General features: G+C 49.8%; 8 protein-coding genes and 3 non-coding genes across 11 annotated transcripts; 5 read left to right on the forward strand and 6 right to left on the reverse strand.

Moving 5' to 3' along the window:
• Positions 1-3,060: 3,060 nt before the first annotated feature.
• ASPVEDRAFT_t58 lies at positions 3,061-3,131 on the reverse strand. The gene has a single exon. It is a non-coding gene; the product is annotated as a tRNA-Gly (tRNA).
• Positions 3,132-3,156: 25 nt separating this feature from the next.
• On the reverse strand, positions 3,157-3,227 carry ASPVEDRAFT_t57. The gene has a single exon. It is a non-coding gene; the product is annotated as a tRNA-Gly (tRNA).
• Positions 3,228-4,521: 1,294 nt separating this feature from the next.
• On the reverse strand, positions 4,522-4,592 carry ASPVEDRAFT_t56. Its single transcript has one exon. It is a non-coding gene; the product is annotated as a tRNA-Gly (tRNA).
• Positions 4,593-5,527: 935 nt separating this feature from the next.
• On the reverse strand, positions 5,528-6,953 carry ASPVEDRAFT_39583 (rRNA-processing protein NSA2). Its single transcript, XM_040811953.1, has 6 exons — positions 6,924-6,953; positions 6,845-6,855; positions 6,290-6,793; positions 6,200-6,238; positions 5,930-6,142; positions 5,528-5,878 (listed from the first exon to the last, which is right to left on the reverse strand). Exons 1-6 carry the CDS (start codon positions 6,924-6,926, stop codon positions 5,863-5,865), a joined length of 786 nt encoding a protein of 261 aa, XP_040665934.1. The 5' UTR covers positions 6,927-6,953; the 3' UTR covers positions 5,528-5,862.
• Positions 6,954-7,071: 118 nt separating this feature from the next.
• Positions 7,072-8,005, forward strand: ASPVEDRAFT_39584 (mitochondrial 54S ribosomal protein bL21m). The gene has a single exon (XM_040811954.1). The coding sequence runs from the start codon at positions 7,135-7,137 to the stop codon at positions 7,858-7,860; it is 726 nt and encodes a 241-aa protein (XP_040665935.1). The 5' UTR covers positions 7,072-7,134; the 3' UTR covers positions 7,861-8,005.
• A 78-nt stretch (positions 8,006-8,083) lies between these two features.
• Positions 8,084-10,999, reverse strand: ASPVEDRAFT_39585 (serine/threonine/tyrosine protein kinase MPS1). Its single transcript, XM_040811955.1, has one exon. It carries the CDS (start codon positions 10,899-10,901, stop codon positions 8,415-8,417), a length of 2,487 nt encoding a protein of 828 aa, XP_040665936.1. The 5' UTR covers positions 10,902-10,999; the 3' UTR covers positions 8,084-8,414.
• Positions 11,000-12,767: 1,768 nt separating this feature from the next.
• Positions 12,768-13,964, forward strand: ASPVEDRAFT_26931 (uncharacterized protein; the record flags this gene model as incomplete). The annotated part of the gene is made up of 4 exons (XM_040809962.1): positions 12,768-12,812; positions 12,989-13,219; positions 13,327-13,588; positions 13,636-13,964. 4 exons carry the CDS (start codon positions 12,768-12,770, stop codon positions 13,962-13,964), a joined length of 867 nt encoding a protein of 288 aa, XP_040665937.1.
• Positions 13,965-14,920: 956 nt separating this feature from the next.
• Positions 14,921-15,307, forward strand: ASPVEDRAFT_81757 (uncharacterized protein; the record flags this gene model as incomplete). The annotated part of the gene is made up of 2 exons (XM_040817083.1): positions 14,921-15,035; positions 15,084-15,307. 2 exons carry the CDS (start codon positions 14,921-14,923, stop codon positions 15,305-15,307), a joined length of 339 nt encoding a protein of 112 aa, XP_040665938.1.
• Positions 15,308-16,108: 801 nt separating this feature from the next.
• pex6 (AAA family ATPase peroxin 6) lies at positions 16,109-20,916 on the forward strand. Its single transcript, XM_040811956.1, has 3 exons — positions 16,109-16,484; positions 16,548-20,271; positions 20,327-20,916. The coding sequence occupies exons 1-3, from the start codon at positions 16,295-16,297 to the stop codon at positions 20,751-20,753; spliced, it is 4,341 nt and encodes a 1,446-aa protein (XP_040665939.1). The 5' UTR covers positions 16,109-16,294; the 3' UTR covers positions 20,754-20,916.
• Positions 20,917-21,727: 811 nt separating this feature from the next.
• Positions 21,728-22,452, reverse strand: ASPVEDRAFT_551287 (uncharacterized protein). Its single transcript, XM_040815026.1, has 2 exons — positions 22,166-22,452; positions 21,728-22,060 (listed from the first exon to the last, which is right to left on the reverse strand). Exons 1-2 carry the CDS (start codon positions 22,271-22,273, stop codon positions 21,770-21,772), a joined length of 399 nt encoding a protein of 132 aa, XP_040665940.1. The 5' UTR covers positions 22,274-22,452; the 3' UTR covers positions 21,728-21,769.
• A 1,945-nt stretch (positions 22,453-24,397) lies between these two features.
• ace1 (putative C2H2 transcription factor (Ace1)) lies at positions 24,398-26,593 on the forward strand (the record flags this gene model as incomplete). Its single annotated transcript, XM_040817084.1, has 3 exons — positions 24,398-24,911; positions 24,966-25,464; positions 25,522-26,593. The coding sequence occupies 3 exons, from the start codon at positions 24,398-24,400 to the stop codon at positions 26,591-26,593; spliced, it is 2,085 nt and encodes a 694-aa protein (XP_040665941.1).
• Positions 26,594-27,230: the final 637 nt, after the last annotated feature.

Raw genomic sequence — 27,230 nt, forward strand, 5'->3', positions numbered from 1 at the left:
TACCCCGTAGATACAAACCTCCTTCCCTAACAATATTAGTTGGGGCTTGAGTACCCAGGGTTAAGGGGATAAAACGACAAGACCTGCGCACGCACGAACTGTGTTCTTGGGCTTTTTGACGGCTGCCAGGCAGCCAGGTGAGATTTGTGGAACTGAAGTGCTCCGCAGCGCCGCATTGTTCCTGCATCGAGCAGAACAATCCAGTCTGAGAGACGATCGTGCTGGCCATTCGGGATAAGCCAATCGGCGGGGATCTTTAAGTCCAAATCTGCAAGAGTTCGTCGGGCGTCGAAACTAATCCCCGATCATACTTGATCCGAATTCAGTTACACGAGAACATTCGAAAAGGTTTAGGCCCAAGCACTGGTTCGTGGGCCCATCGCATGGCGGTTTGAGAATATGCTCAAAAGTCAAAACAGGCTCGGTCCACTAATCTAGTTTTTATAACTCCAAAGTGAAGAATCATTCGAAGGCCCGTCGATTGAATTCGGCATAGTAAAGGTTCTACGAATTGCCATAAGCCGGTATCCTCACACCCGTATGCTTCGTCTCAATAGAAAGCTCGTTTGCTTTCACAGTAAAATTATTGAGTCTGACCCGACGATTCCGCGCAGTTGGGCACGACTGCTCAAAGATGCAAAGGTGCAGGGTCCAGAGCAAGCAGATCAGACAGCCAATGAGCAGCAGGTCTCGAGGAAAGATCCGAAGGAAAAGGCTTTCCCTCGATGAAGCAATGATGGGGTTCAAGAGGCAAGCTATTATGGGCGAACAAGGTGGAGTGTTGTTTGAAGGAAGGCAGGAATCGATGAATTTGGATGATGGCCAGGGCGACGGAGCACTCGGAACTCTGATGTAATCACAAAAAGAGAGCAGACCAACTCTTGGCGGCTTTGGCGGGGGCTTTCTCTCAGAACTTGGAAGCTGGCTGGTGAACCAGCCAATTATGATCTATCCAGGGACTCCGGAGTTGTCTGGGAGTGAGACAAAACAAAAGAAGTCTCTGACAGCGGGCTGATTTCACCCAGAGGAAAGGCTGGTGTCTTCATCCGAGGTTTGTCCATGAGCTTTTCCAGCGATCGTTGCCGAACATGTTCCTAAGCCAGATTCCACGGCGAAAATTGAAACCTTCGGTGTGTCGAGACCGGTTCGTGGTTCCTGGCCCACCGGCTGAGGCTCCCGCTCGAGGGTCATGGATCGCGAGATCCCAGGATCATGATGGATCGTTTCACACTGCCGTTGTTCGCTTGATCGTCTCAGTAGTGGCTCAGCCTAGTGGTAGCACACTTATGGAGATAGATCGAGATCGGAAAACCTTGATTCTAAGCTGTTGTAATCTGTAACTTGTCAGTTGTCACCCGTCCACTCGACTCGCGGCCAGCTGCTGAGCAGTGCAAAAGCCGAATTATTTTGGGCCTAGCTAGCAGACAGCGGCCTTGTGACAATGAAGCCACTCAGTCAAAACCAATCTCGACTCGGGAAGGCTGGTTCCTGATGGTGCAGCAAGATACAGAATTGGCGAGTCAAGCAAACAGAGAGAAGGCCGGCAATTCGCTGCCGGAGACATGTGATTCGCCCCGTCGCTACCCATCCAATTCTTCGGCCCTCGCTCTCGCTTCAATCAATTGCTTCTATCTTTGGTTCCTCTCTACAAGTCTCGGTTGTCGCAGAATCTCCCGCAAGCTAGCCCCTTTCTAGTTATTGGACTCGAAAGGGTGGGAGGGTCTGGATCCTGGATTCTGGATCGATCGAAAAGGAATGGCCCCAGCTTCACAGCTCCACGTACTCGGCTGATTCTGGAAAACGGGGTCAGGATAGGGCAGCGACGAGTGACAGCGAGTGGCGAGAATGCATGCATCGTCGGTGTGCTGTCCAGCAGGGGCCTTGGTCGAAACACGCACATCCCGTCAACCCCAACAAGGAACCGTCTCTTGTGCGGCTTAAGCAAATATCCCAGCCAATCCGACAAGCGCAAGCAAGCAGTGGCTGCAGACATGGATGCCGGTGATGTGAGACATATATCCAGCCTTGGCTTCCAGGAACAGGAAAGAGGGGCTTCTCGCTATCCAGACCTCATTCTCGGCTGTCAATTCCAAATATTGTAGCCATGATCCATGGGAGTGGATGGGTTGAATAGATTCCCGGCTTGGATCGCATAATGGTTCAACAACTGACTAACTTATCAACTCTGCGTGTATCCACTGCTCGGAGAATTGATACAAATCTTGCATCTCCTCCGATCCTCCCCCCCCCTCCCTCTCCAACAGTCTACTGAGCAAACGTGTGGCGGAAAAGCAATTATTAGCAACAGCGAGGGGTGATTCCGGCTGTATGTCAGCCTGATCCTCACACTCCTTACTCTCTTGTCTGTACTCTTGTACGACTGTGGCTGTGCGGCATTTATCACCTATTGCCCCTCTCTCGGTCTAGGATAAGTCGATTCCACTTACAAGGATAGAACTAGGTTTAGTCAATGGGTAGTGCGACAAAGGCGTTCGTTCATAACTGGGCTTGACCACCACAGTATTCACGACATGGCGCAAGCCCAAAAGGCCAGATTCTGGTAACAAGCCAAAGTAACAAGCACTGGATTAGCGATTGACAAAGTTCTAGTGCTCAATTGGTAAAAATTAATATAGGTTTTGAAAGACCTTTAAGAACTGTAGTGAGCGAGGTGTATGACAGCGTCTAGTAAAGCAGGCAGGATATCTTGACCCCTTGGTTCTTTCAGCAACACTCAGTCAGGTACCGTACCATATTTAGGTTGTCCATGGACGAGCGACGGTCCGGTGTTTTGGGATGATATTGATCGACGCCTATTGGTCTGTATCCAAGTAGGGCCCCACGGCCGCCGCACGTGATTATCGGCGACCCTAAATTGGTGCGATATCTGCACTACTACGTACTCACTCTGCTGCTATACAAAAAACTGATATCCTCTCTAATAAAAGTTCTGCGCCGTTCGGGAATCGAACCCGAATCAATCGCTACCACATGGAAGGCGACTATCATAAGCTTAAATCTTTTTTTTCCCACACCATGAAAAAGAAAAATTATATAATTTGCGTTGTATGGGAATCGAACCCATCGCACAACCTTGGAAGGGTTGTATGTTACCACTACACCAACAACGCGTTAATTAGTAATTAATTATATAATTGCGTTGTATGGGAATCGAACCCATCGCACAACCTTGGAAGGGTTGTATGTTACCACTACACCAACAACGCGTTAATTAGTAATCTTAGAAGAATATTTATTCTAGAGTTGATATTGGATTGATATAGTGTTAATTGTTACGACCGCGAAGGCTGCTACACGTGATCCCCCAACCAACCGGCTACCAACAAGATTAAGCCACGCCGCTCACCCCTCCATTCAGACCTGGCTACTGTATAAATTAAGTTGCTGAAGAAGATGAGTCGTCAAACGAAGCGGACAGTCGGGTAAAAATAGCAGCGTCGTAATAACTAACTAATCGTAGCTAGTTCTCATCGGACTATTCGGGGACCTGATGGCGAGAGTAGACGAAGGCAAGCTTTAGTTAGTGGTAGACGAACGACAATATCACCACAACTATACCGAACTCGGGTATAGCAAGATCCTCCTTTTAACGAGGGGACACTCGTGTCAAAATTAAAAAATCCCACCTATCTTATTAAGTCCTCTCTATACTGAAAATTCGTACAGTTTTCCTACTTGGCCATACAGATTTTCAGTATATAATGCAATTAGAAAGACGGCCTAATATCACTAGGTGGGTTCTTTAGTCGAATAGTATTTCGATACAAATATCGTTAGAGGCTAGTAGAAATATATAAGCTGTAAAGTCCTACATAAAACCTGTATAATGGGTGTAAGTATTTATAGAGCTGATCAAACATAGTGAGCCTAGTGGAAATATATATGTGTATACTAAACAAATATGGCGGGATTTCCCGCCGGTCTTATTGAATTTGCTACAGTGAGGTCTGACTGTAGTAAGTCATACACCTTACACCGTAGACAGGTACGGGGTATTATCAAAACGGTAGCTATTACCGTTCGACCATAAGATGCCACCAGCGGTATTAGGCCGTGTTTCCATTGCATTATTATATGCCAACATATATCGCCGGGCAGCCCGGGCTAGACCTCTATCCTCGTGTGGTCAAGCAATGTATATATATTCCTAATCGTAAAGGACTAACCGAGATACTTACGCGAAGTTATCATCTAACATGAAGACAAACCAATACCAGCTCGACTGTGGCGAGTATTTTTATCAAGACTCTACCCAGTAATACTATATTTAAGTGGTACATTACTATATTCCCAGACAATAACTATGATGGGATAATTTAGTAGTCCTACTATATTTGTTGAATAAGGTGCGTCGACCTTCAACTTCGAGTCAAGGACAATCGTCTCGCTATCGATTGGGTAAACGCTATTGCTATTTGCATTGACAGAATTGCAGGACAAAATTTTGTCAAAATTCGGTGGCTGGTTTCACAAAAAGAAAAAGAAAAAATATATTTGCGTTGCGTTGTATGGGAATCGAACCCATCGCACAACCTTGGAAGGGTTGTATGTTACCACTACACCAACAACGCTTCTTGTTGAAAAATTCGAGTTTATTGAAATCTATGACCGAGTAGAATTTATAAACGACTTCTTTTTCTTTTTCTTTTACTCGCACACCTTACCCGCGTCGAATATAATATATAATCCCGCGTTCGCGGCTCATATCTTGAAGGGTTGCACCCTGGGCCGTATAAAAGAATGTGAGAAAATACAGCTATCTACGGAGGAACATTCCTCAAGCACCTAGTCTTATGGTGCGGGTCTACTCCGTTTTCCTTTCATGTTACAGTACCAACACACACAAGGGCATACAGCTCAGCTCAGCGTTGGTTGAAGTTCAGCGTTGGTAGGAATTCTCAGAACGTTGGTTGACAAGTTGACGTTCATTGTGGGAGATTCAAGCAACGTTCTGAGAATTTCAACCAACGCTGAGCTGTGCCACACGGAGCCCTAGGCCGATATAGAAACCTGGGTCACCTGACAGAATACCATTGCTCTAAGATTACCAGCCACCAGGGGACAAGAAATGAAACTATAGGACCGTGTTCGACTTCTGACTGGGCAGCATTCTTGTTTATTTGCATGGTTGATAAGGTGCCATTACATAACCTACTTTTCTTGCACCCAAATCGTGAACAAAGCCGCTGCTGCTAGAAGGATCTTATCACTAGATTTGCCTACCTTACGGTAACCAGGTATGTAGGTAGGTACTGCTGCGTCGCGCGGAAATCATGTGGAGGTCTGGTGCTCCTGCCCTTAGATCACCGCCTAGCGCATTGGCTTTATCCTGTTTCTCCGAGTCAAACTAAAGCGGCAGAAGCCTCTACGACATTCCATTGTCTTGCTTCAGGTTGGGGTAGAATGCTCTTCAAAATCATTGCCAGTACGGATAGTTTTGTCCATCCTGTGAGTAGGTTTTGGTAGTTATATAGATAGGAGGATAAAGAAGGATAGAATTTCTGTGCTAGATTTCTTTGATGAAAGGAGCGGTTTCGATTTAGAGACAAATTATGTATTTTGGGCCATGGTCGAACAAGTTCATACTCCCGGTCTCGAATCTTGGATATTTTGCATGAAAATGGCGCCCGCTCCCAGCTGATCTAAAAATCAGAAATGCATTGATTAATGCTAAATATCATTTGATATACTTTTTTGGTAAATATACTGCGACGACAGTGTTACACGCCAGAAACGCCATCCGTGAATAAACAGTGTAGAACATCAGAATTCTAGGACATGAAATGGTATCAAGAGGTAAAAGCTAGACAGTCATTATGTCTCTCTTCGGCGTCGAGATGATTAAACGAGGAGGACACTGTTATGAGGTTTAGCTAATATAATTCGACATCGAGGAAGAAAAACATACGCATTGACGCAGCCGTCGTTCTCAGGTGTGTTCGTCACCTGGGCGTATTTACCCCAGGCAACCTTTCCTCCCGCAGTGACAATACCAAGTTCGGAAACGTTGACCTCAATGACGGTTCCCTTGGTGAGGACACCGAGTTGAGTGTAAAGCGGGTTTTGAGGGTTCTTCTTGACGGATAGAATAGGAAGCTGGACAGTGACGGCCATCTCGGGGCTAAAAAAGGTGAATGTTAGCAAAAGTCCAACCATCTTTGGTAGGAGCTAAACATACTGCGTGACGTTGGCCTTCTTGTATCGCAGACCCATGGGACTGAAGCAGGTTAGCATTTATTTGCGTAAAAGCGCCGCAGTCAAATCTCACCGAATAAATCGTTCGTATTTCACAGGTCTCCGAGTGAAGTCGTTACCAACGAACGTCGGCTTTGTGATCATTCGCTTCCATGACTTCTTATGCGTCTTCTTTCCGGTGTTGACAACCTTGAACATCTCCTCCTCACTGATACCCTTAACTTTGGGGAGAGGGACAGCGAACTTGGCTGCCTTCTCCGCACGCTTATCCTTAATAGCACTGGACAAAGCTTTGGCATTCGTAGCCTCCGAACGGTCGAGCAGATATTGTGGAAGGGGCGTCTTGGAAGGCTCGCTGGGCGCAGACGACTTGACGTTCTTCTCTTCCTGCGCCTTGATGCGCTTCCGCATCTGGATCTTCTCGGAATGGCGCTTCTGCTGGTACAGCTTGGCCCTCAGACCGCGGAGATTCTGGGCATCCTTGGACTGCTTGTGGCCCTCACGAGCCTCGCGCTTTCGAACACGCTCATCGTGGTCCAAGCGCTTACCGTGCTGTTTAGTCCAGCGCTCGATATACCTGGTGACTTGTTAGATGGTGGGGATGTGGGCGGGAAGGAGTGAGACGAACTCGTTCTGGGGCTGTATTAAAAAGTCAGTTAGCGGAGTTCCTAAAGCAAATATTTCTATTTTAAAGCACGGCAACGTACCATGATGACTGAGTATACGGTGGTGGTGAATGGATGAAAGTGGTGGTTTCCATGGAGGCGGGCTCAAAAAAGTTTCGACCGATAATCGCGCACGTGACCTGTTATCTCGACCTGAATTTCTCGTCGTCGGCCGGAACACCAGCAAATCGCCAATTCCAGCCGGACCACCACCAAGACACAGGCAGAGTCAGGGCGTCTGCACCCTTTGAAAATGTTCTCCCGATCAGCACTGGCAAGGGCATTTGCTCTTCCTCTCGAGCAAGCAGCTCGCCCTTCTCTCACAACCAGCACTACCTTCCGGGCCTGTCTTCACCAAGCAACAACGACAACATCGTCATCCAACACGCACCTCGACGAACCATTGAGCGCTGCCCCTCGAGCTCAATCCTCAACTCCCATCCCACAACAAACCCAAACCACAGCCGCTACTACACGAACCCCCTTAACCCGCGCCGACGTGCCACCTTCCAAACAACCCATCGCCCCAACCTTCACCAAGCCCCTAACCGTGACAAAATCCCTCCTCGAGACACTGCCGCATCTCACCAACCAGAAGCCCCACTACATATCCGCGCACCTGCATGACCGGCCGTACCTCATAACGGAAGGAGACCACCTGCGCCTACCCTTCCTTATGCCGAACGTGCAAGCCGGCGATGTTCTGCGCCTTAACCGCGCGTCTATCCTGGGTTCCCGCGATTTCACACTTAAGGGGGCGCCTTATGTCGATGAGCGACTGTTCGAGTGCCGGGTGCGGGTTATGGGCGTTGACTCGGAGCCGCTGCGGGTGAAGGAAAAGACGAAGAGGAGACGGAGGCACGTGCAGAAGGTCACCAGTAAGCACCGGTATACGCTGCTGAGGGTGATGGAGGTGAAGGTTAAGTCTGTGGAGGAGTTGCAGAAGGAGGGGGAGATTGTTGTTGAGGACAAGGAGTAAGATTATATCTGGACTCTGGTTATTTGTGGCTTAGGGCTACTATGTACAGATAGATTTTGATACTACGTGCATTGTATTGTATTTTATGTTGCTATTGCAATGGGAATGTTTAAATTACCCTTCACACAATAAATTGTTCCGAGACTAAATTTACTGATAGCTACGGTGCGACTGTGCACCCGCCTGGATTGCTTAAAGATGGCAAGGGTGGCACCATCTAGTAGTGGAGCGAGATGATTAAATTCGCTATTCTCGAAATGGTCGAATTAGAAATGAGAAGATGAACTGAAGTTGGTAAGTAATATGTACACCGAAGGCGAAGAGAGTCATTAAGTATATTCCAATATAATCAAAACACCACGCTGACAGCATTCCAGGCTGTATGCAATGCCAGTACACCGAACACCTGCCCTATTCAAAAGAAAAAATCAATCAAAAAACACCGAGAAAATGTTATACAAAAAGGAAAACAATCGGCTGTAGTCGAGTTGGTCGTAATCAAGTCGTTCAAAGATCCAAAGCGCCAAAACAAAGGAAATTGGTAGTCCAGTGGGTTAAGGGTTTTCTTCCAAGGCTGATTTAATCTTTGCGAAAAAACCTGCGGGCCAGGCAGCCAACTCTTCATCGCTAGGCACCCCGCGAACTCGGCAATGATTGACCACGTTGATCAGAATCCTGCCCAGAACATCCTGGGTGATGGGGACGGCACCTTCAAGCTGCGCATCAGGATATAGGAATGGGTCCTGTTGGCTGAGGAGTTCGCTGATGCTTGGCCGCAGAGTCTGGTCTCTCTGCAGACATTGCTTCAATGTCCGAATGAGTCCTGGTGGGACTTGGACACCGCCAATCCCGAAAGCTGGGAAATCGATTTTCACTTTGGGATTGGGAATGGCCAGAATACGCTCCAAGTACTTGGAGATTTTGGCAAATGGAGGCTGCCCATAGACCATTTTGTACAAGATACAACCCAGACTCCATACATCACTCGGCTTACCGAGCTTCATCATCTTCCCAACACTTGCTGGCAACCCGAGAGACGCATTGGAGTCGACCAGAGCTTCAGGAGACATGTAGTTTGGCGTTCCAACCTGCTGTTCCCGGTGTACATTGACAGTGTGGTCTTGGATAGCGTTGGCTATCCCAAAGTCAATCAGCTTGAGTCGGCCTTGGACGAGGAGGAAATTAGCGGGCTTCAAATCGGAGTGCACAATGTTGTGCTCGTGGACCGCCTGGACACATTCCAACATTTCCTTCCAGTAGTATCGAGTGAAGTTGACGTCAAACGTGGCATCCTCAGCATTCAACTTATAAGTCAATACTTTCTCCAAGTCCGACTCCCCAATTTCCATAAGTACGCTGAGGGTATGCTTGTCCGAGTTGAGCTCCCAGTCAAACAGGCGTACAACGCGGTCGATGTTTTCTAGCTTCTTAAGAAGATCAATTTCTCCCTTGTATCCAGCCAAGGTGGTGGGATCGACATCTTCCAGGTTCACACGCTTCAGGGCGAAGATTTTGTAGTTCTCTGCCATAACTCGGTAGACGCGTGAGCTACCTCCGCGGCCAATACAATCCAGGCGTGTAAACGGCTTGTGGTTGATCGAGACCTGATTCCGTTTCTTGCGAGACTGGGATGCAGTAGCTGCTCCTCCTGTGGTAGTGGCAGTCTCTAGAACAGACATCTTTGGAGGAGGGGGCGCCGGTCTGTGAGGGGTGTTGTTGCTTCGATTAGACAGGATCTTCCTGGGGGAGTTACCCGCTGGGGCTTCCTGGTCTTTCTTTTCATCTCCATAAATGACGGAAAGCTTCTCTGGTTTATCAAGGAAATTGAAACCCTGTGGCTTGGCCCGCTTAAATGTTGGTGGAGGTTCATTTTCTTGATCACGGGCGGATGGCAAGGTTGGGGGAGGAGGTACTTTGAATATGGGCTCTTTTGAGCTTGATGGTTTCGAGGACGCATCGGAAGATGATCCTGGGGTGGATTTGGAATGTGATACATATGACTTCGGAGATGAAGACCTAGAGAAGGGTCCACCACTGGGACGGTAATCTGTGCTCTTTTGTTGTGGCTCGGGATCTGCCCATGAGACCTTGGGGGATGATGCTCTGACACTGCTTTTATAACCGTACTCAGCATTTTGGTCTGCGCCTTCGGATTCTTTGGAGTCGGAGAGATAGCTGGGAGATTGGTTCTCCTCACTCTGGCGTTGCAGCACGCCGCGTCTCGCGGGGCCATTAAGAAATGTACCCGTCAATCTGCCGACTCTCTTCACGCGCAATGAGCTTTGCATGCCAATGTCTTCTGGATTACGAGAGCGAAGCACAGAGGACGTCCCGACGGGCGGTGCATAGTTCTCGTGTCTAGATTTTCCTTCGTCTTCGAGGCGTTCAGCACTTGATTGTTCACCAAGAGGGCTGCGGCTGACCGATCGTTTTTCAGATGGTGATAGGGACGTAGGAGATCGCGTATGGCTACGCGACGCATTGATCCTCACACTGCGCGTTCTTGGGCCAGGTGTGATGAAATCGTTCGAGTGACTCTTTGCTTCAACTTCCACTTCTGCCTCTGCATTTTCGCCGTTTGACAAAAGAGATCCCTCCCTTCTTGATCTCAAGCCGCTACCCAGGGCAGAACCTATGCGAACTACCCGCGGGGCAGGACTGCCGTTCGATTGATCCAGTGGCGAGGTGGTTCGAGATCGTCTTTCATTACTGGATGCAGACGATCCCACGCGCATATTTCGAGGGTGGTCATTTGAGTGTCTGTTTCGTAGACGAGGAGAAGCATTCACGTCATCCTCGTCGAGAAGAGCCTTGACAGACGCGCTGAATTTTGGTTCTGGGACTTCATCATCGGAGCTATCGCCGGTGGAGTACTGTCTAGAAATAACTGCAGCGCTGCTTCGACGAGCGAGAGGGTTGTCGATTTCGGGGGAGGTGCGTCTAGACCCAGTGCGAGAGAGAGAGGCGCGGGACATCTGTCGGGACTGTTGCCGATGGAGGGCTGTCGCATGGGCGGTGGAGAGAGAATTCGGCGAGGCCATTGTTGAAATTCACAGGGTACGGCAGCCTCATGCGTTCCGCTGCATCTGTCGTATATTCCCCGGGGTTGGGCGGTCGCACCTGCGTCGGTTGTTGTGTTCTTATTGCTGTATAGGTCGAATAAACAGAAATACTTGGGAGGCTGGGAAGTCTCCCGCATCCTGATTGGGCTTAGCTCTACACGTGATGGTTGCTAAGGGCAATGGCGGCATGTAAACAACATCTACATTCCGGGGTTATCTTCTCCGCTCGTCCTCCTGCCCAGATGTACCATGAAATCCAAGGATTAAACAATAAAATACGCGTAGTTATTCTTTTGAATCTGCCGTGAATTGTGATCTCAGCGTAGCATGTATTAAGCTCCTATTCGAAGTAGAACTATCTGTACGGGTGAAGCAACGAAACACAACTGGTTGTGACAAGAGAGCTGCTCCGGCTTTTACGGGTACAGAGTACGTATAGTATGGTCCAGGGTAAGCTATAGCTGGGCGATCGCAAGCGGACTTCCGAAGTTGTACGTGGTCAAATTAGGTCGGTCTATGCTCGACTTATATATATAGTCGGACCGCGATAGTGACCACCGAACCCAAGATGTTTAGTTACCAGAGTAAACGCATCAAGACATCAAAAGCCAAATAAGATAACCAATCCCGTCCGGCAACTAAATAACTAATTGACTGGTTTGCTGATGGGCGTGTAAAGAGAAAGATGTAGCTACGACGGAGCAATCCAAGTACCGCAACAACACGCAGCAGGTTGCTGGGATGGATTTCAGTTAGAAAGCTAACACGAGAGATCACAATGAGACATGCGGTGTCCCTATTGGGAAGTCACCTGTCTACTCCCCATTCGAGGGCCGGTCAATTCTCCAAATTTATGATCATCGAGGTTTCAAAGTGAACAGCCGAGAAAGAAATCGATTGTAATCCAGTTACTTCATCTACTGAAAATGAGTATAATACAACAAGTATATCAAATGGAGAATCTATACTTCTGAGATTAGTATATCCTGCTGCTGACAACACATACTTGAAGTGAGAAAGCATTAGCGCGGCTAGTATGGCGTCCTACTCAGTTATCATAGGCATGGGCGCGCTTTAGGGCGCATTGACGGGAACCATCGGTCTGGTAGATTTGATCGAATCATACTTATATAGAAAGTAAAACTGGGGCTCTGTAAAATCTGATGGGTTTAGTTAAGCCTGTTGTGCTTGTCTTCGGCCTCTTGCGAGCGTAAGTTTACTTTATATCCTGTCCACAATTGATAGAATCATAAGGCATAAATCATTACGAGCCAAATAGTAATAGACGCTTGTTAAGTAAAATATCAGACCAATTCCAACGAAAAGCAAGTAACATTTGCCGCACAATGTACCGTAAACTCTGGAAACGCCAGAGCTGGAAGCATTAACTAAGGACTTCATCAATCAGCGACTGGGCGCCAGACCGGGTGTCTTACAACCACAGTATAATAATGAGGAGGAGGAGGCAGTACTAAGAAGCTCCAGCCGTACTTCATCACCTTCAGTGCTGGTGCTCGCGGGTGTATCGGCCGGAATATAAGCTATCTGGAACAGACCATCATTATTGCGTCCATGGACCATCGCTACGAGTTTGAATTGCAGTCGCCTGATTTCGAGCAGGCCGTTTACGAGCACTTCATCTTGGTTCCTGGACCACTTCCACTTAAAATTTGGCGTCGTCAGATAGCCTATTAAGCACTTTATATGAGATATGGCGTCAATTTCTTGTTTAAAATAGTTCATATTAGGTATTGCACTCATTGTAGCTGTTGAACGATAAAACTACATTCATATACGAGATTTAGATAATTATCTGTATTTCTTAGACTGAATAACATCCCTTACATGTCCCTATACTTAAGAGCCCTTCATACTTGGGATGAGGGGAAGGTTAGTTAGGGCTTGACAGCCCTGGTGATTAATCATCAACTTCCCCCCGCATTCTCCTCTCCCTCATCTTTCTCTTTCTGAGTTTCAAGAACCATAATCAATCTATGTAACGAGAGTTCTCTCATTTACTGGTATTTTGATAAGGGAAGGCTCCGTTCTACACGGTGAGACTGCAGATTCGGAAGCATGGCTCAATCAGACCGATATCCCTACGGCAAAAATCTCGCATAGAGACTTACTGGGGGGCGAATGCCAGCTTTCACTGTTTCAGCTGGACTTCCAAGCGAGTGAAGTTAAAATTGACGCCGCAAGAATCGGCGATTAATGCATTACTAGACGTCGACCCCGTTCTCCAGCGGCCTCTCTCCCTCCAGTCAGAACACTCCCTTGTGGCCCCTCAGGACGGAGTACGAAGCGTCACTTTTTCAATATTTTCTGGTTGGGCTTTCCCCTTGGGTAAGAACTCATAATTCGAAGCATTTCTTTAAGTTTGGCTAACTTACTGCTTGGCTAGTTTGACTACTGTGATCCGCGAAAGCATTTTCGCAACCATGTTGCCAATGCTGCTACCACCGATAGGACACTCTTATATGCCATCTTTGCTGTGTCCGCACGATACCAGAGCGCTTCTTCACGCCGACTGAGCATATTTGCGGAAGAGTGCCAGCAAAGCTGTCTGAACTCTCTTATCTCTGCTCTAAATGACTACGATACAACAGTTGGAGAAAATGTTTTTGCGTCAGCCTTAATCCTCCGACTTATAGAGGAAATGACAGGTAAGACCATGGTCCATACACCTTTTCCTCACTACTACTTGCTACAGGGCCGTATGGCTTACAATTACCAGTACCACATCCAGGAGTAGATACTGTTTCCCACACGCTGTCTGCTCAACTCTTAATCTGCATAAGGGCCGGCAATATCACCACATCATTAATCACGGATGCTGCTTTTATCATCATATTACGCCAGGAGATATTCGTAGCAAATCTAACCCAACGACCAGTCGGATCAATCACCGAACACTGCAACATCTACACATCTCTAAACCCAGCATCCGAGCCAATGTGGGCTTACAGAGCCATTGCACTCGCAGCCAGATCCACCGATTTCGCGTACGACGGTAACCAATCTCGAACGAAAGAGCGTTAGGAATCTCTAATGCAATATCTCCACGACTGGGAAGCCATGCGTCCTCCCTCATTTCACCCGATCTTCTGCAAAGACCGAGAGCACGTATCCGATCCCTTCCCTAGGCGGTGGTTTTGCAGCGACTACCACGTCGCCGCAAGTCAATATATAGAACTCTCTCGCATTCTCCTGCTTGCGTCGGACCCGGATACCTGTCAAATACGCATCGGCAGACTGGGCCAGCAGGGCCGGAACCATGACGACGCTATCCGGGAATCGGTACGGTTGATTTGTGGAGTGACTTTGTCTAATCGGCAGTATATGGGCGCGCGGTCAGTGGCTGGGCTGGTCATCTCTATGTGCGGCGAACTGTTTTATGATGCGCACGAAACTCGTGTACTTCTGGAGCTGCTTTCTGATGCGGAGTCGCACCTGGTGTGGCCGTGCTTGAAGCCGAAGGAAGATTCGAAGCGGCTTTGGAGGTTGTCTGATTCTGACTGACTTGTATATTATTTCAACCATGGTCTCTGTTCAGGATGCTCGAGGGGTCCAATTATGACTTTCATGAACAACGGGAATGTTAGATATACAGATAATGGCTATAATTAATATCAGAAACATTTCTGTACTTTGTATACCGCCACTTGACGGGGGCATGCTCCCAGTTAGGAAATCAGAGATCGCCCTGAGGGAACATGCCTCATAATCGTAGAGTCGACTGGAACTACTGGTGGGCTTAAGTGAAGTATGCACATCGCACAAGGTGTGCTGTATAGCTTGGTGGTGCGCTTTCATGCTTAAGTGTTCTTCTAGCCTTCAATGCGTATTTTGAAGCAACCTCGAAATCTTCCGACTTGGTCACGGTTCAACCATCCACCCACCATGGCGAATCTATACGATGGAGATAGAGAGATCTGGCCGCCGCCAGTATCGGCGCTATAACCATATCTAGTTTTGGCTCAGCGTTCGTTTCGGGTATGGTCACTCCGTTGGATACGCTACGTGCGCAGCGTGCGGGTGCTGGGGGTCTACATGGGGTACTGCATGTTCAACGGATGGTTCTTCTCATGGCCGCTAGTTGCATCCCGATTGGTAGCGTTTAGGCTATGTCGCCCTATATTCTACGCTTTGTCGTCAAAGGCGCCCATGTTGCCTCCAAGGCCGGATCGTTTATCCGCATGAGCTTCATTGGGCTCCCGACGCAGGTCTTGTACGAGGCTGGCAAGAGACCCTGGCAGCTCCAGGGCGATTTCGATGCGGTCATGGCCACCGTGGGCCTAAGCACACCCATTAATGCGGGCTTGAGCTGGTTTCTAGCTTTCAACGTCGACACGGGTCTTGACCCGCCCTCGGCTCGTGCCTAGTTCATATCCTCCGGACCACTCCATTGTAGCTGTCGCTGCTCTTCAAATCACCGAGGCCACGAAGTTCGGCACAAATGAGCTGCTTGGAGGCTTGGGTCGGCAATCTTTTACTGCGTAGTTGTTACCGTTGTAAACTATCTCGCTGTCGTGCTGCTCTCGATCTGGCTTGAGCTTGCAACCCCGCATTGGGGCAATGGGGGCTCTTCTGGACTGGGTTGCCGATTGGCATGGCTGCGATTGCCGGGATCGAGGTGCTTTATATGAGATTTATTAGATGGGAGAATTGCGTCCTTGAGCTCCGGTGACCGTGGGTTCTCGCGTTCTCGCTGCGCTGCTTTGTCATTAATGGGTTAGTAGGAGCAGAGGGCTGACCTCGGCCGAAGCTCAGAACATCGTATGGTCGCGATGAAGCCGCACCGTCTTCACTGGTCTCAAAGGATTGTCGCGATGAAATGTACCAGAGGTATCGATAAATCGTAGAAAGTTGATCTAATTGATGACTGAGGTCGTGTTTTAGTCCATCCAGACTGCTGTTGCTTTGTGGTAGTTGGCGGGGCCGAGGTCGGCGCAAGTTCAGACGTGACCAAAGCTGCTGCAGTGTTCAATAGTTATCTGTGGAATCCGACAGTGAAATTCGACAATGGAGTGTAATCTGGTAGAGTGTCGAGAAAAGTGCACGGCACCTGCATCTGTCCCGGCGAATCGGCGATCTTGTGAATGGCTCGAGTCAACCTCGGCTTCGGGAAGGCAAACGACGACGGAGGGCGGTGCCGAGACGCTGTCGTCTCCCCGGACTTTCTCCATCTTTCGTGGCATCGCGCTCGGGGCTCTCCTTCTGCTGGGCTGCATTCGTTCTTTCATTCTTGCCCTCTTCTGTTGCTGTGCATTTTCCAAGGCAATGCCCTGTTGATTCTCCTCTGCCCCTGATTCCTGTGTCCCGCGTGCCCCGTCCCTCCGTGCGCCCCTCGCTCAACTCCGCTCCCCATCATGGACTTTGAACGCCCCGACTTGAGCTCTGGCCAGCCAAAGCGCCGGAGAAGAAACCATGCTCGCAATCGGCTGCGTAACAGGGCGCCCGTTTCTGCGCGTCTCTCACTTGACCACCACTTGCGGGGCAGCGTCGGTGTCGTGTCCGACGACTTGGCCAACAACCTCTTCCAACCCTCAGATCCGACCGGTGAGTTTGTCTACTTACCGTGAAGGTTACTTAAGCTAACCTTTGCTATTGCTATGAAACTAGATGACTTTCAAGACGACTCCGGTATCCGCTACATCGCAATTTCCCCGTACTTACCCGGCCCGAGCTCAGTCGAGGCATTGAACTGGACCGTCGTCCCCGTCCGCCCGCAATCCGCTGGTCGCTCGAATGAATCACTGCTCCCAAATTCTACAATCATATTCCCCGACTCCGCCGATTCTTTGCAGCCGTTTGTCCGCACTTTGAGCAAGTTGGACCCTACCCGGCAATCTCCGCAGACCTTGCGCTTAATCGAGATCCGAGTCTTGGATGTGGTTCCTTTGCCTCTCGATACAATATATGTGACTGTGGAGCGAGACCTCCTGCGCAACCACGACGATGTCCAGAGCAAATTTGGTGGCGGATTCAATTCCAACGTACCCAATGGCCTCTGGGCCAGAGGGAAAGGGCAGGAACCCAAGAGATACTCAAAAAGAGCAGCAGCGGAGGTAGAGGGGAGACTTACAGCTGCTGTGCGTGAGGCTTTGGGAACGCAGCGGGTCGTACATACTGGCGACTCGCTGCCGCTTCCATTGCCGCCACATCCGATTACCTATGCCCCGGCCCATCCTGCGCTCATTTCATTCTGTGAACCCGTCTCCCAGGGACTTTTGCTTCCCACCACCAAGATTGTACTCATTCAGGCACGTCCACATGGCAATCGACCACAGCGAAGCATTCACCCACCCTCCGGTTTCCTCAAACAAGTGGCCGAAGATGAGGCGGACGACACGTCCAATGAACAGTTCTATTCGGCCGCAGAGGATAAGCCGGTTGACGATAGTACCGAGATGGAAAGCACATCCAATGCGGAAGAATCGGAAACTGAAGGCTCTGGCGGAAATCTGAGCGACTCGTCGGATGATTCATTGGACGACATGATTTCGCTCAGTGCACCCGAGCTGCCGCAACCGGCCTCTGGTGTGATGTCCGGGATGACTTCAGCTACACCTCGAGGCCGACGCATGGATGGAATACACACGCCTGGGTCCATAGTGTCGAACCTTACCTCTTCAACCATACGCCCCGGCCGGCAAGGCGGCGGAAAAGTGTTCAAGGCAGAGGGATTACTCCGGAGCATTCCTAACGAACTTCTCTATCCGAAACCCAGGGCTGATGACGATGTGGAGGCCGTTATCTTTGTCGACATCAGCACATTGGCGAAGATTGGTTGTTTCTCGGGAGATTGGGTCCGCATAGAACCCTCTGAGGAGCCCCAAACGAATATCTTCTCCTCCATTAAGCTGGGAAGCTTTACTGAACAATATGAAGATGGCGACTGGCGCGCAGTCAAAATCTACGGACTTCCCGGCCTCCCCTCCGCGAAGCCCCGCTACGCAATTAAACAGTCTGGGGATAGGCGTATGAGCTTCTCGCAGCGACCCGGAATGCGCATGACGCCGTCCGTCTTTGTGCCTCCAATTCTTCTGAATAACATCGACAACCCGAAATATGTTCGACTATCTCCGATGAATCTCAATGTTGGAGGACCCAAGTCCGGTGTCTTACATCAGATGAAAACCGCCGCTCGCAGCCCCCCGTTGGCGAAGGAAGTGACCTTGCTCAAGGTTAGCACACCGCTATCGATGGACCGTGTCCTGCAGCCAGCCCTATTTGCCGGACTGAAGCAGTACTTCGAATCAACACGCCGTCTGCTAAAGAGCGGCGACCTAGTTGGAATAAGCATTGATGAGACTCTTGGTAAAGCAGTTTTTTCGGGGACTGCTGCCAGCGACGGCGGGCAGGATGATGATATCGCAATCAAATTAGGTCCTGGGGCCGATACTGACGGATCCGGAGTGAAGAAAGTTGGTGTCGCCTGGTTCCGCGTCGGGCAAGTTATCCCTAGCCTACCAGACGATCAGGATGACATTGGAGAGTTCGACTGGGGTGGTGTCGCTATTATAGATCCGGCTACTACGCGGATGGTCCAGGCTGGAAGCGACGTCAGCCGTATTCCAAACACTCTCAACAATGGCTGGGAGTACTGGCTTGGAACCAAGACTATTCCTAAGCCCGTGGTCGACGCTCAAACGATACACGGTGTTGTGACTGAGCTGCCGCAACCGTTCATTTCCCCAGTACAGCAACGTATTCGAGATCTCATGTCGGTGGCCACAAGTGCGCGCGCGATTCAGCTCGGGATGAAGCCTGTAGTCATTCTCCTTAGATCTCAGCAACGTCATATCGGAAAGGCCAGCCTAGCGGCTCGCGCATGTTCGGATATCGGACTTCACACCTTCCCCATCGACGCCTACGATATCCTTACCGAAGGCGGTGCCAATGGCGGCGATGTCAAGACCGAGGCATATTTGAAAGCCAGAGCAGAGCGTGCGTTCCACTGCGGCGCGGACTGCACGGCTCTTTTGATCAAGCACATTGAAGTTCTGACTGCAGACCGGATTGTTTCAGCCATGACCGAGATCCTGGCGGACGCTCGGGTTATCATTGCCACGACCACAGACGTTGAGCAGATTCCCGAGGGTATCCGCAGCATGTTCACACATGAATTTGAAATAACCGCCCCGGAAGAGAAAGAGCGAGAGGGAATCCTTCGAAATGCCGTCTCTGAGCGCAGCATCAAGCTAGCACCTGATGCTGACTTAGGAACGGTTGCTCTCAAGACTGCTGCGCTTGTCGCGGGAGACTTGGTGGATGTCGTTGAGCGCGCTGCGGTAGCGCGGTCAGGACGACTTGAGAAGCTCGCTGAGATCGCTAGCAAACAGTCCTCCAACACTAAGGTTACCGTCCGCGATGTCCTCCTTGCCGGAGGAGAGGCAGTGCGAGGTGTCACCAAAGCAGACTTTGACACTGCTGTCGAAGCGGCAAGGAAGAATTTCGCCGACTCTATTGGTGCTCCCAAGATTCCCAACGTCAGCTGGGACGACGTCGGTGGTCTCACAAACGTCAAGGACGCTCTGGTGGAAACTATCCAACTACCTTTGGAGCGCCCCGAGCTGTTCGCAAAGGGCATGAAGAAGCGAAGTGGTATCTTGTTCTACGGTCCTCCTGGTACCGGAAAGACCCTTCTTGCCAAGGCTATCGCTACGGAGTTCTCTTTGAACTTCTTCTCCGTCAAGGGCCCCGAATTGCTCAACATGTATATCGGTGAGTCTGAAGCAAATGTCCGGCGCGTCTTCCAGCGCGCACGGGACGCTCGGCCGTGCGTTGTGTTCTTTGATGAACTCGACTCTGTTGCTCCCAAGAGAGGAAACCAAGGCGACAGCGGTGGTGTAATGGACCGAATCGTCAGTCAGCTTCTTGCCGAGCTCGACGGTATGAACGGCGGAGAAGAGAACAGTGGTGGTGTGTTCGTCATCGGTGCCACAAACCGACCTGACCTTCTCGATACGGCGCTTCTCCGACCTGGTCGTTTCGACAAGATGCTTTACCTTGGAGTTTCTGATACCCATCATAAACAAGCCACCATCTTGGAGGCGCTGACGAGAAAGTTCGTGCTCGCTCCAGAACTTTCCCTGAGCCGAGTTTCCGAGCGACTCCCTCTCACCTACACCGGTGCTGATCTCTACGCTCTGTGCTCTGATGCCATGCTCAAGGCAATCACTCGCAAAGCTACAGCGGTGGACGAGAAGATTAAGCAGCTCGCTGGTGGTCCAGTCAGCACCGCATACTTCTTCGACCACCTTGCCACGCCCGATGATGTTGCTGTAATGGTCACAGAGGAGGACTTTGACTCGGCGCAAGGCGAGCTCGTCCCCAGTGTTAGGTACGTTCCCGACCCTATATTTTAACACTTTAACGTTAATTCTGACAACTTGCAGCGCCAAAGAACTAGAGCACTTCGAAAGAATCCGCCAAATGTTCGAGTCCACCGACAAACAAAAGCAAGAAAACCCACAATCCGCACCCCAAACCATCGCCGAAGCAATCGAGGCTATGAAGCTCGGAAACGACCCTGACGGTATCATCGGCGGTCCCGTCACAAACGGCGATGGCGACCAAGCTGCCGACACCGGCAAGGGGAAGGGCAAGCAAGCAGCGTCGGCTGGCATGCGCAGCGCCAGTGGTCACTCAGTTGCCAGTAAAGGCAAGGGAAAGGGCACGGCAGGTAATCCCAGAAAGGGCAGGACTATTGCCGTTGCCAACGGCGACTCGGACTCGTCCCTTGATGGGACCGACGGAGTTAATGGCGATGATGACTATGTTATTCGTACGGATCACTTGGCAAAGACGGACGGGGTTGATTGATTTGGCTGATGATGTTTCTCCGGCCTTTGTTGTACATATATCTTCGTTTTTATGTGTATTTGCATTGCATCCCTGTTATATACTACCGTACTCCATGAGAACTGATATCCACTTGAGTGTTTGTATGGTAATGTTGATTTATCCAATCTGTCCAGTGACTAGTCTCGTGCTTGAACTCTAGGTAAATCCCTCGATAAAGTAGTTTTCTCTGTGAGCTACAGCTAAAGCATTGCTGTTTTTAAAATTGGACCAAGGACGGGCATCACGTTTGACAATCAAGCACGCTCATACGTGTTCGCTCAGAGTATAGAACCCCTATCTCAATCGTGCTATAACACGGAAAACCAAGTCCTTAAAAAGCTTTAATTACAGGCAGTCAGACAAGGCCTTCTAAAAGATTGTATTGCAATCCCAACCCAACTTTCTTCCTACCTAGATAATGGATGCAGCGACAAGGTACCCTGGGTGGGTCATTTATAAGATTCGTTCTCAAAGAAACACTTATTGAATGCTAAGTCTAGAACTGTAGTAGGGTATATGTGCTTGTTCAAGTCTAGTATTCTCTTCTAGAAGTTCGATGAGCCTCTTTGATGCTCTTACCATCGTAGCTAAAAGTAAGCATCTATGTCTTCGAGAGAGCTTCGAGCCGTGTAGAAGGAAATGGATATCAACGGTTTCCAATGCTCAAAAGCCCATTGTCGAGTAGAAGGAATGTACTCAAGAGCCTCAATGACTTCCAACTTGGCAGGAATGTAGATATTCAGCTGCCTGCGGACGGCGGGTCAGGTAGTACGTGTACTTCGAACACTCAATTAAGTTTCTGCACAGATCCATCTGCGCAATCCATCAAGCCGGCAAGTAGAGCCTCATCAGATGACCGGGAGCTGGGGAGCTCCGGCTCGTCTGTCGCTGGGGACGCCGCTTTGACCTGAGTAATGAAGTATGAAGGTGTACTCCGTAACAAGTATAGTCAAGGCCGCGTGTCAAGACACGATTGCGTCAAAGTCGTCAGCACTCTATGAGAGAAGATATGTTAATGCCTTGAGAACCCGGAGAACGGAATTCCCCGACTCGGATCCGGGGATTCGGGGATTAGAGTAGACTGGAGTGCAGTGCATGTGTCGCGTAACACGAAGGATGCGGTATTTTCTTTCTTTGTCTTGTGGCGGAGTCATCCTTTTCCTTGCGAAAAGGATCTCCGTGTTGGGCGGTCGTGTCGTCAGCAGAAGGGTCGAAGTAGGTACCAGGATTTCCCTAAGTTCGCTCTCGTGTTCTGGATCTTCGACTGAAGTTTGGATTTGCGATGCCTAGTTTTCCTCAGGCGTCGACATTTCGAAGACGAGGAATGCGGACGATGCCGCGGGTTCCGCAACTCGCAGAGTCGAAGAGGGAACAACCAGGGTCCAACTTACTCCAGGGTGAAAGACAAAGTCAAAGCTCCAGAAAAGACACCGACTCAAAGAGCCTCCACCAGGGACCTCATTGGCCAGGGGCTGAATTTGAGCGGTCAAACAATCCATCCGACTCCGTCGACCGAGTCCGCTCGTGCAGATTGAGGCTCACTTCCTCGACCAATCTGAAGCGAACTAGTGGTCGAAGTCCCGCCTTCTTCCTCACAGTCCAGGTTGCTGAATTCTCGTCCTTTCCGTTATGGACTGGATCTGATACGACCGTGTTGAGTTAGTTGAATTAGAGGTAACATAAGATTAAGCTAGTAACTGTGGTGGTATCTTTGGGGAGATTTCGGGATATTCTGGCAACTTCCAGCCGCCGAGATCATCGCCTGTGAATCTGGCCAGGGAACCAGATATACGGAGAAAGAATATCACTCTCATGGACGATACGTAAAATCGCTCCCCCCAACTGCTATTGTGCATCGCTAACCTGAGAAACTGGCCTGGATTGTGGCGTTGAGCTTCAACGGCCGCAGGGGCTCATGATAAAATGCTTGCGGGAGATCCGCAGAATGTTGATTGATTGCACCGCGGCCAAAACATAAGCGCCGACTGCTGCTCGTCCCCATGCCGCTCAGTGGAGATGGGCAACGAGTAGCATCTCGAACGAGAACCATTCGTCCCTAATGCCATTTGCCCATGCAGACTTGAACCATGGTCGTTTCCATGCCTTCAAGAAATCGAGCCGCCTGCCATCCAGCATCGTGAAATTGTTGAGCCCAGAATTCCTTCTGCTGTTTTCTCCGTCTTGATACGGGGCACGACCCAGTAAGCCAGTAAGCCAGAAGGTGAGAGTCGGTCCAGCGATACCGCCCCCACAAATGGGGACCCTCAGAAACTGTCGAGCGCTTGGTAAGTCAAATATCTTGGCTTGAATAGGGACAAGCCTTTTGAGATAAATGTGTACCGCAAGTTTGGTGGCCGATGATGATATTCCACTTTCCGAAAAGGGACAGGCTGCCCCAGAATTACAAAAATGAAAGCCACGGCGTGCCGTCACTGGGGAGAAATACGGGATGGATACTTAGGCAGCAAATTAAAAAAAAAAAAAAAAAAAAAAAAAACAAAAAACTCAGTAACCACGATCAAGAATACTGCCATCATCATGTCGATTTGAACCGCCGTATGTCATCGTATGCGAAGGAGTTGTTCGTGGTCTCAGCATTAGCCAATAAAAACACAGCAATCATTATCGACTGTTGGATGGTGAAGCAGCACGGCTTACGTCGACCATCACAGTGGCTGTGTCCGACACAGGGTTCGAATACGTATCCCGTGGATTTGCGGCACTGCTAGCATTCGAGCATCTCGAACGCTTTTACGATATATAAGTCGGAGAGACCCTGAGGCTTTTAAGGATGGAAAAAAGCTCCGTCCAACACTGCCTGACTGCCATCATGGTGGAGTTTCTGTTGGACTGATCGATGGAGGATCGTCGATGAGGAGAAATCCGCAGCAGGCCGTGGTGGGTTGTTTACTATTTTCGGATCGGTTCATGTCCGTAAGAACGTTTCGAAACGTTCTAAAAGCAAACCATCTATTGGATGATACCTCATAAGTGGAGAATGGACGGCGTGCCGGCTCCGGAGGATTTGTATCCGGGACAGAAACCGTAATATATTACAACTAATCTCAAACAGGCCTAGCAGGGCTTGTCAAATCAGGCAGCATCGAAACCGCGCCTCCAGGCTCAGCCGCAATCCATCAAGAAAGCGTCGTCGTCCCTGATCTCACCCTGTTCTCTTTCCCTCTCTCTTCCCCAAGTTTGCATTATCTTTTCTCTTTTCATTTGCATTTTCCATCGACTCTGCTAGGTTGCAACCATTCGTATATTTATTCATAACTAGCATCGCCCAGACACCCCCCTCCCCACCCTCTCTGCTGCACTGGGTTCTGCTATCCCGCCGACACTCAGGGCATCACTTGCTTTCGACTCGAGTATGTACTCAAATGGTTCCCCGGCTCCGATCATCTAAACAGGACCGATATATTCCCCGCCTCCCCCTTGTACACCGTCTAATCATTTGCAACTCGGCAGACCTGCCAGCCGTTAACTGGCTGCATCACTCTTCGTCAAACCAGAAACTTCCCTTTGGTTCGGTCATTCATCAATAGTGAGTCATTCCTTTCCATTCAGGTGCCCGCTCGCCCTTGCTAACGCCCTTTTCGGAACACTAGGGACCATCCACCATGAGTTCAGCACAGAACTTTGACTCTATAAGAGCCCACCCAAGGCGCCGTCCACTCAGGGCAACTCAACCCTCAGTCGACCCGTCCGAAGAACAATCACCATCCCTACCCTCGCGGCTCCGACTTCGCAAAGGTGAAACATTTAACCCATCCATCCTTCGCGCTTCCGACCGTGACCCTTTTGTGCCCTCGCTACCTCGACGCTCTCCCACATGCCCTGGCGCTTTGGAAGCTATCGCCGCTGGACAACAGCGTATGGCCGAAATCTTGGACCGCCTTGACTTGAACGACGTCACACCGTCGACCTCCGAAGATAAAGAGAACCTTCCTACCCCCAAGAGCTTTGCCCGGCTTCACCTTGAAACGCGGAAAGAGGGCTCTGTTGAGCGCTCACGCCAGCCCAGCCCGATGCCCAAGGAACGTTCTCGGAGGGCTCAGAGAGTCCACTGCCATGCTTCTGATAGTGGAATCGGCTCCTCTATCAGCAGCAGTCAGTCTATGTCGTCTAACAAAGGTACATGGTCAAGGCCGGGTTTCTCCGCGTTTGCATTCGCTAACAACCTCTCAGTAAAAGCTGGCCAGCTGTCTCGTGGCAGCAACTCAGTCCTCACCCGTTCTCAATCAGCCATCACTCGTTCTATCAGCGCCATGGAGGTTGAAAGCTCCAAGAAGCACAAACTCAGCTCTGATGGCTACGCGGAGATTGAGAAGCACACCCTTGGCCCCCTTCTCGAAAATGAGCGACTTAAGTCATTCCACCCTATTCTTGAAGATGTCCGTCAACAGATTGAAGATGAACGCATTTCCTGCTTGCGTGACCTTGAGAAGACGGTGTTCTCGCTCGCTCCGGCAGTCAAGACCACCGATGCTGCCTATGTTCGGTTCTGCCAGCATACCATTTTGTGCCTTGGCCAGACCGTCTCTTTCTTGAACGGCCGGGACTTGTGCACACCAACCGACAAGCCATACAACAATGGCTACTTTGTGGATCTCTTGGAGCAGGTTTCGCAGTTCAAGAGAATTCGCGACGAATGGCGGAAGAAGCACGAGACCGATGAAAAGCTGAAGTATGTGATGGCGTCCTTTTCATTTTACAGAACATCAATTAACCGACTATCTTATAGAGCCCCTGAACTCCGGCTTGAAGGCGGGATCTCCAAAACTGGACGCCCTCTTGAAATGGTCGTCGAGCAAGATGGCGAGGCTGTCTCTCTGCGCACTGGGAAGCCTTACGAGGATCACACTATTCCTTCAATGAAGCGGACTCTTAGCGCCGCGTCCGCGGACGAAGGTGCTCAGCGATCTATGGCTCGTCGCAAGAAGAATGCGCCTCCCATGAACATCAACAAGAAGTGCAAGGATTGCGACAAGGTCTTTGCCCGACCGTGCGACCTCACGAAGCACGAGAAGTCCCACTCTCGTCCTTTCAAGTGTCCCGTCGCTTCCTGCAAGTACCACACCAAGGGGTGGGCTACCGAGAAAGAGGCAGAGCGCCACTACAATGACAAACACTCTGACGCACCCCGTTTGTACTCGTGCCAGTTTGAATCTTGCTCTTACAAGTCTAAGAGAGAAAGCAACTGCAAGCAACACATGGAGAAGACCCATGGATGGGTGTACATGCGCTCCAAGAACAACGGCCGAGTAACTAAGCGGGCCTCCATGCAACAGAGCCCCACCCCATCCAGTGGCTCTGCCCAGCCCAAGCCCGATATCTGGAGCATGACACCTCCCTCTGAGGTTGAATTGAAGCAGGAGTCGGTTCACTGGGGTTCTTCAGCTCTCACACCGGAAACTCTAGATTTCAATAACTTTCAGCATTCTGTGACTGGAATGCCAACGCCGGTGACGGGCACAGTGGATGCTGTTACCCCGACCACGGGTACCATTAACTCGCCCTCTGAGCCATTTGATATGCCACCACTAGAAAATGCTCACATTCCACTGGATATGTTCCCAGAGATGAAGGACAACTTGTTGTTCACTGGAGGAGACATGGACTTCGCAGACTTCGGCAATAACCCAAACATGTTCAATGACTTCTACGGTGATTTCACCTTACAGCCACAGGGAATACATTATGGAGACGTGCAGCAGCAACCTCAATTCGAAGACGACTCCGCTGGCTTTTTGCTTGATGTCTACAATGACATGCACACCTACGGGATTAACCCCGGCCCTGGAGGCGGCCTCTGATCTCATCACATGCTGTGATTGGGACAAAAACCCCGGTGGTCGAATGTTTTGATCAACGTGTTACGACTTTTCTTTTTTTTTTGGGTAGGCGAATGCTCCGTACCATTCACAATTTTGTGCGAAAATATTTTGAATGTTGGGCATTTGCCTGTAAATAATATCACCCTTTCCAGTTTATTTTTACTTTTTTTTTCAATGAGATGCATGTTTCCTCTGGATTTTACTGGCTTTTGAGTATGGCAACCTAGTCACCTAGAATGACGATGACCTCTCGTTTGCCTCTTCCTAGATAGAATAACAAGCTGAAAATAACAAGCTGAAGAATGCTCTTATAAAATCCGGCTCAGTGCTGTTGCAACCTGAGTAAACCTCAGCAACACCAAAGAACTGCTATGGCTGCTCACTCCGAGAGATTCGACTTTGATCAATGACTTGAAATAGCCATAACCATGTTCAGAGGCTTGGGCGTTCAAATCTAACAAAATAAACCTGCCTCCGAGGGCAACTTCTCAATATCGCACCCTCTAGTCTCTTGGTTCTGCGCAGGAAGCGTCCGTCTCAAAGGAGCCTTCCTCATGTAAATGGTGCCATCCTCTTTAAGAATCGACACCCCTAGTTCACACTCCTATTATATCCG

Source organism: Aspergillus versicolor (genome assembly GCF_001890125.1).
Source record: "Aspergillus versicolor CBS 583.65 unplaced genomic scaffold ASPVEscaffold_3, whole genome shotgun sequence".
In the NCBI taxonomy this organism is placed as follows: Eukaryota; Fungi; Ascomycota; class Eurotiomycetes; order Eurotiales; family Aspergillaceae; genus Aspergillus; species Aspergillus versicolor.

Coding starts and splice junctions, on each gene's coding strand:
- ASPVEDRAFT_39583 (XM_040811953.1), bottom strand. Junction 6,239..6,289: donor AAATACGAACGATTTATTCG/GTGAGATTTGAC, acceptor AACCTGCTTCAG/TCCCATGGGTCTGCGATACA. Junction 6,143..6,199: donor AAGAAGGCCAACGTCACGCA/GTATGTTTAGCT, acceptor CACCTTTTTTAG/CCCCGAGATGGCCGTCACTG.
- ASPVEDRAFT_39584 (XM_040811954.1), top strand. CDS start 7,135: ATGTTCTCCCGATCAGCACTGGCAAGGGCATTTGCTCTTCCTCTCGAG.
- ASPVEDRAFT_39585 (XM_040811955.1), bottom strand. CDS start 10,901: ATGGCCTCGCCGAATTCTCTCTCCACCGCCCATGCGACAGCCCTCCAT.
- pex6 (XM_040811956.1), top strand. CDS start 16,295: ATGGACTTTGAACGCCCCGACTTGAGCTCTGGCCAGCCAAAGCGCCGG. Junction 16,485..16,547: donor CCAACCCTCAGATCCGACCG/GTGAGTTTGTCT, acceptor CTATGAAACTAG/ATGACTTTCAAGACGACTCC. Junction 20,272..20,326: donor GAGCTCGTCCCCAGTGTTAG/GTACGTTCCCGA, acceptor GACAACTTGCAG/CGCCAAAGAACTAGAGCACT.
- ASPVEDRAFT_551287 (XM_040815026.1), bottom strand. CDS start 22,273: ATGGATTGTTTGACCGCTCAAATTCAGCCCCTGGCCAATGAGGTCCCT. Junction 22,061..22,165: donor ACTTTGTCTTTCACCCTGGA/GTAAGTTGGACC, acceptor GAGGAAAACTAG/GCATCGCAAATCCAAACTTC.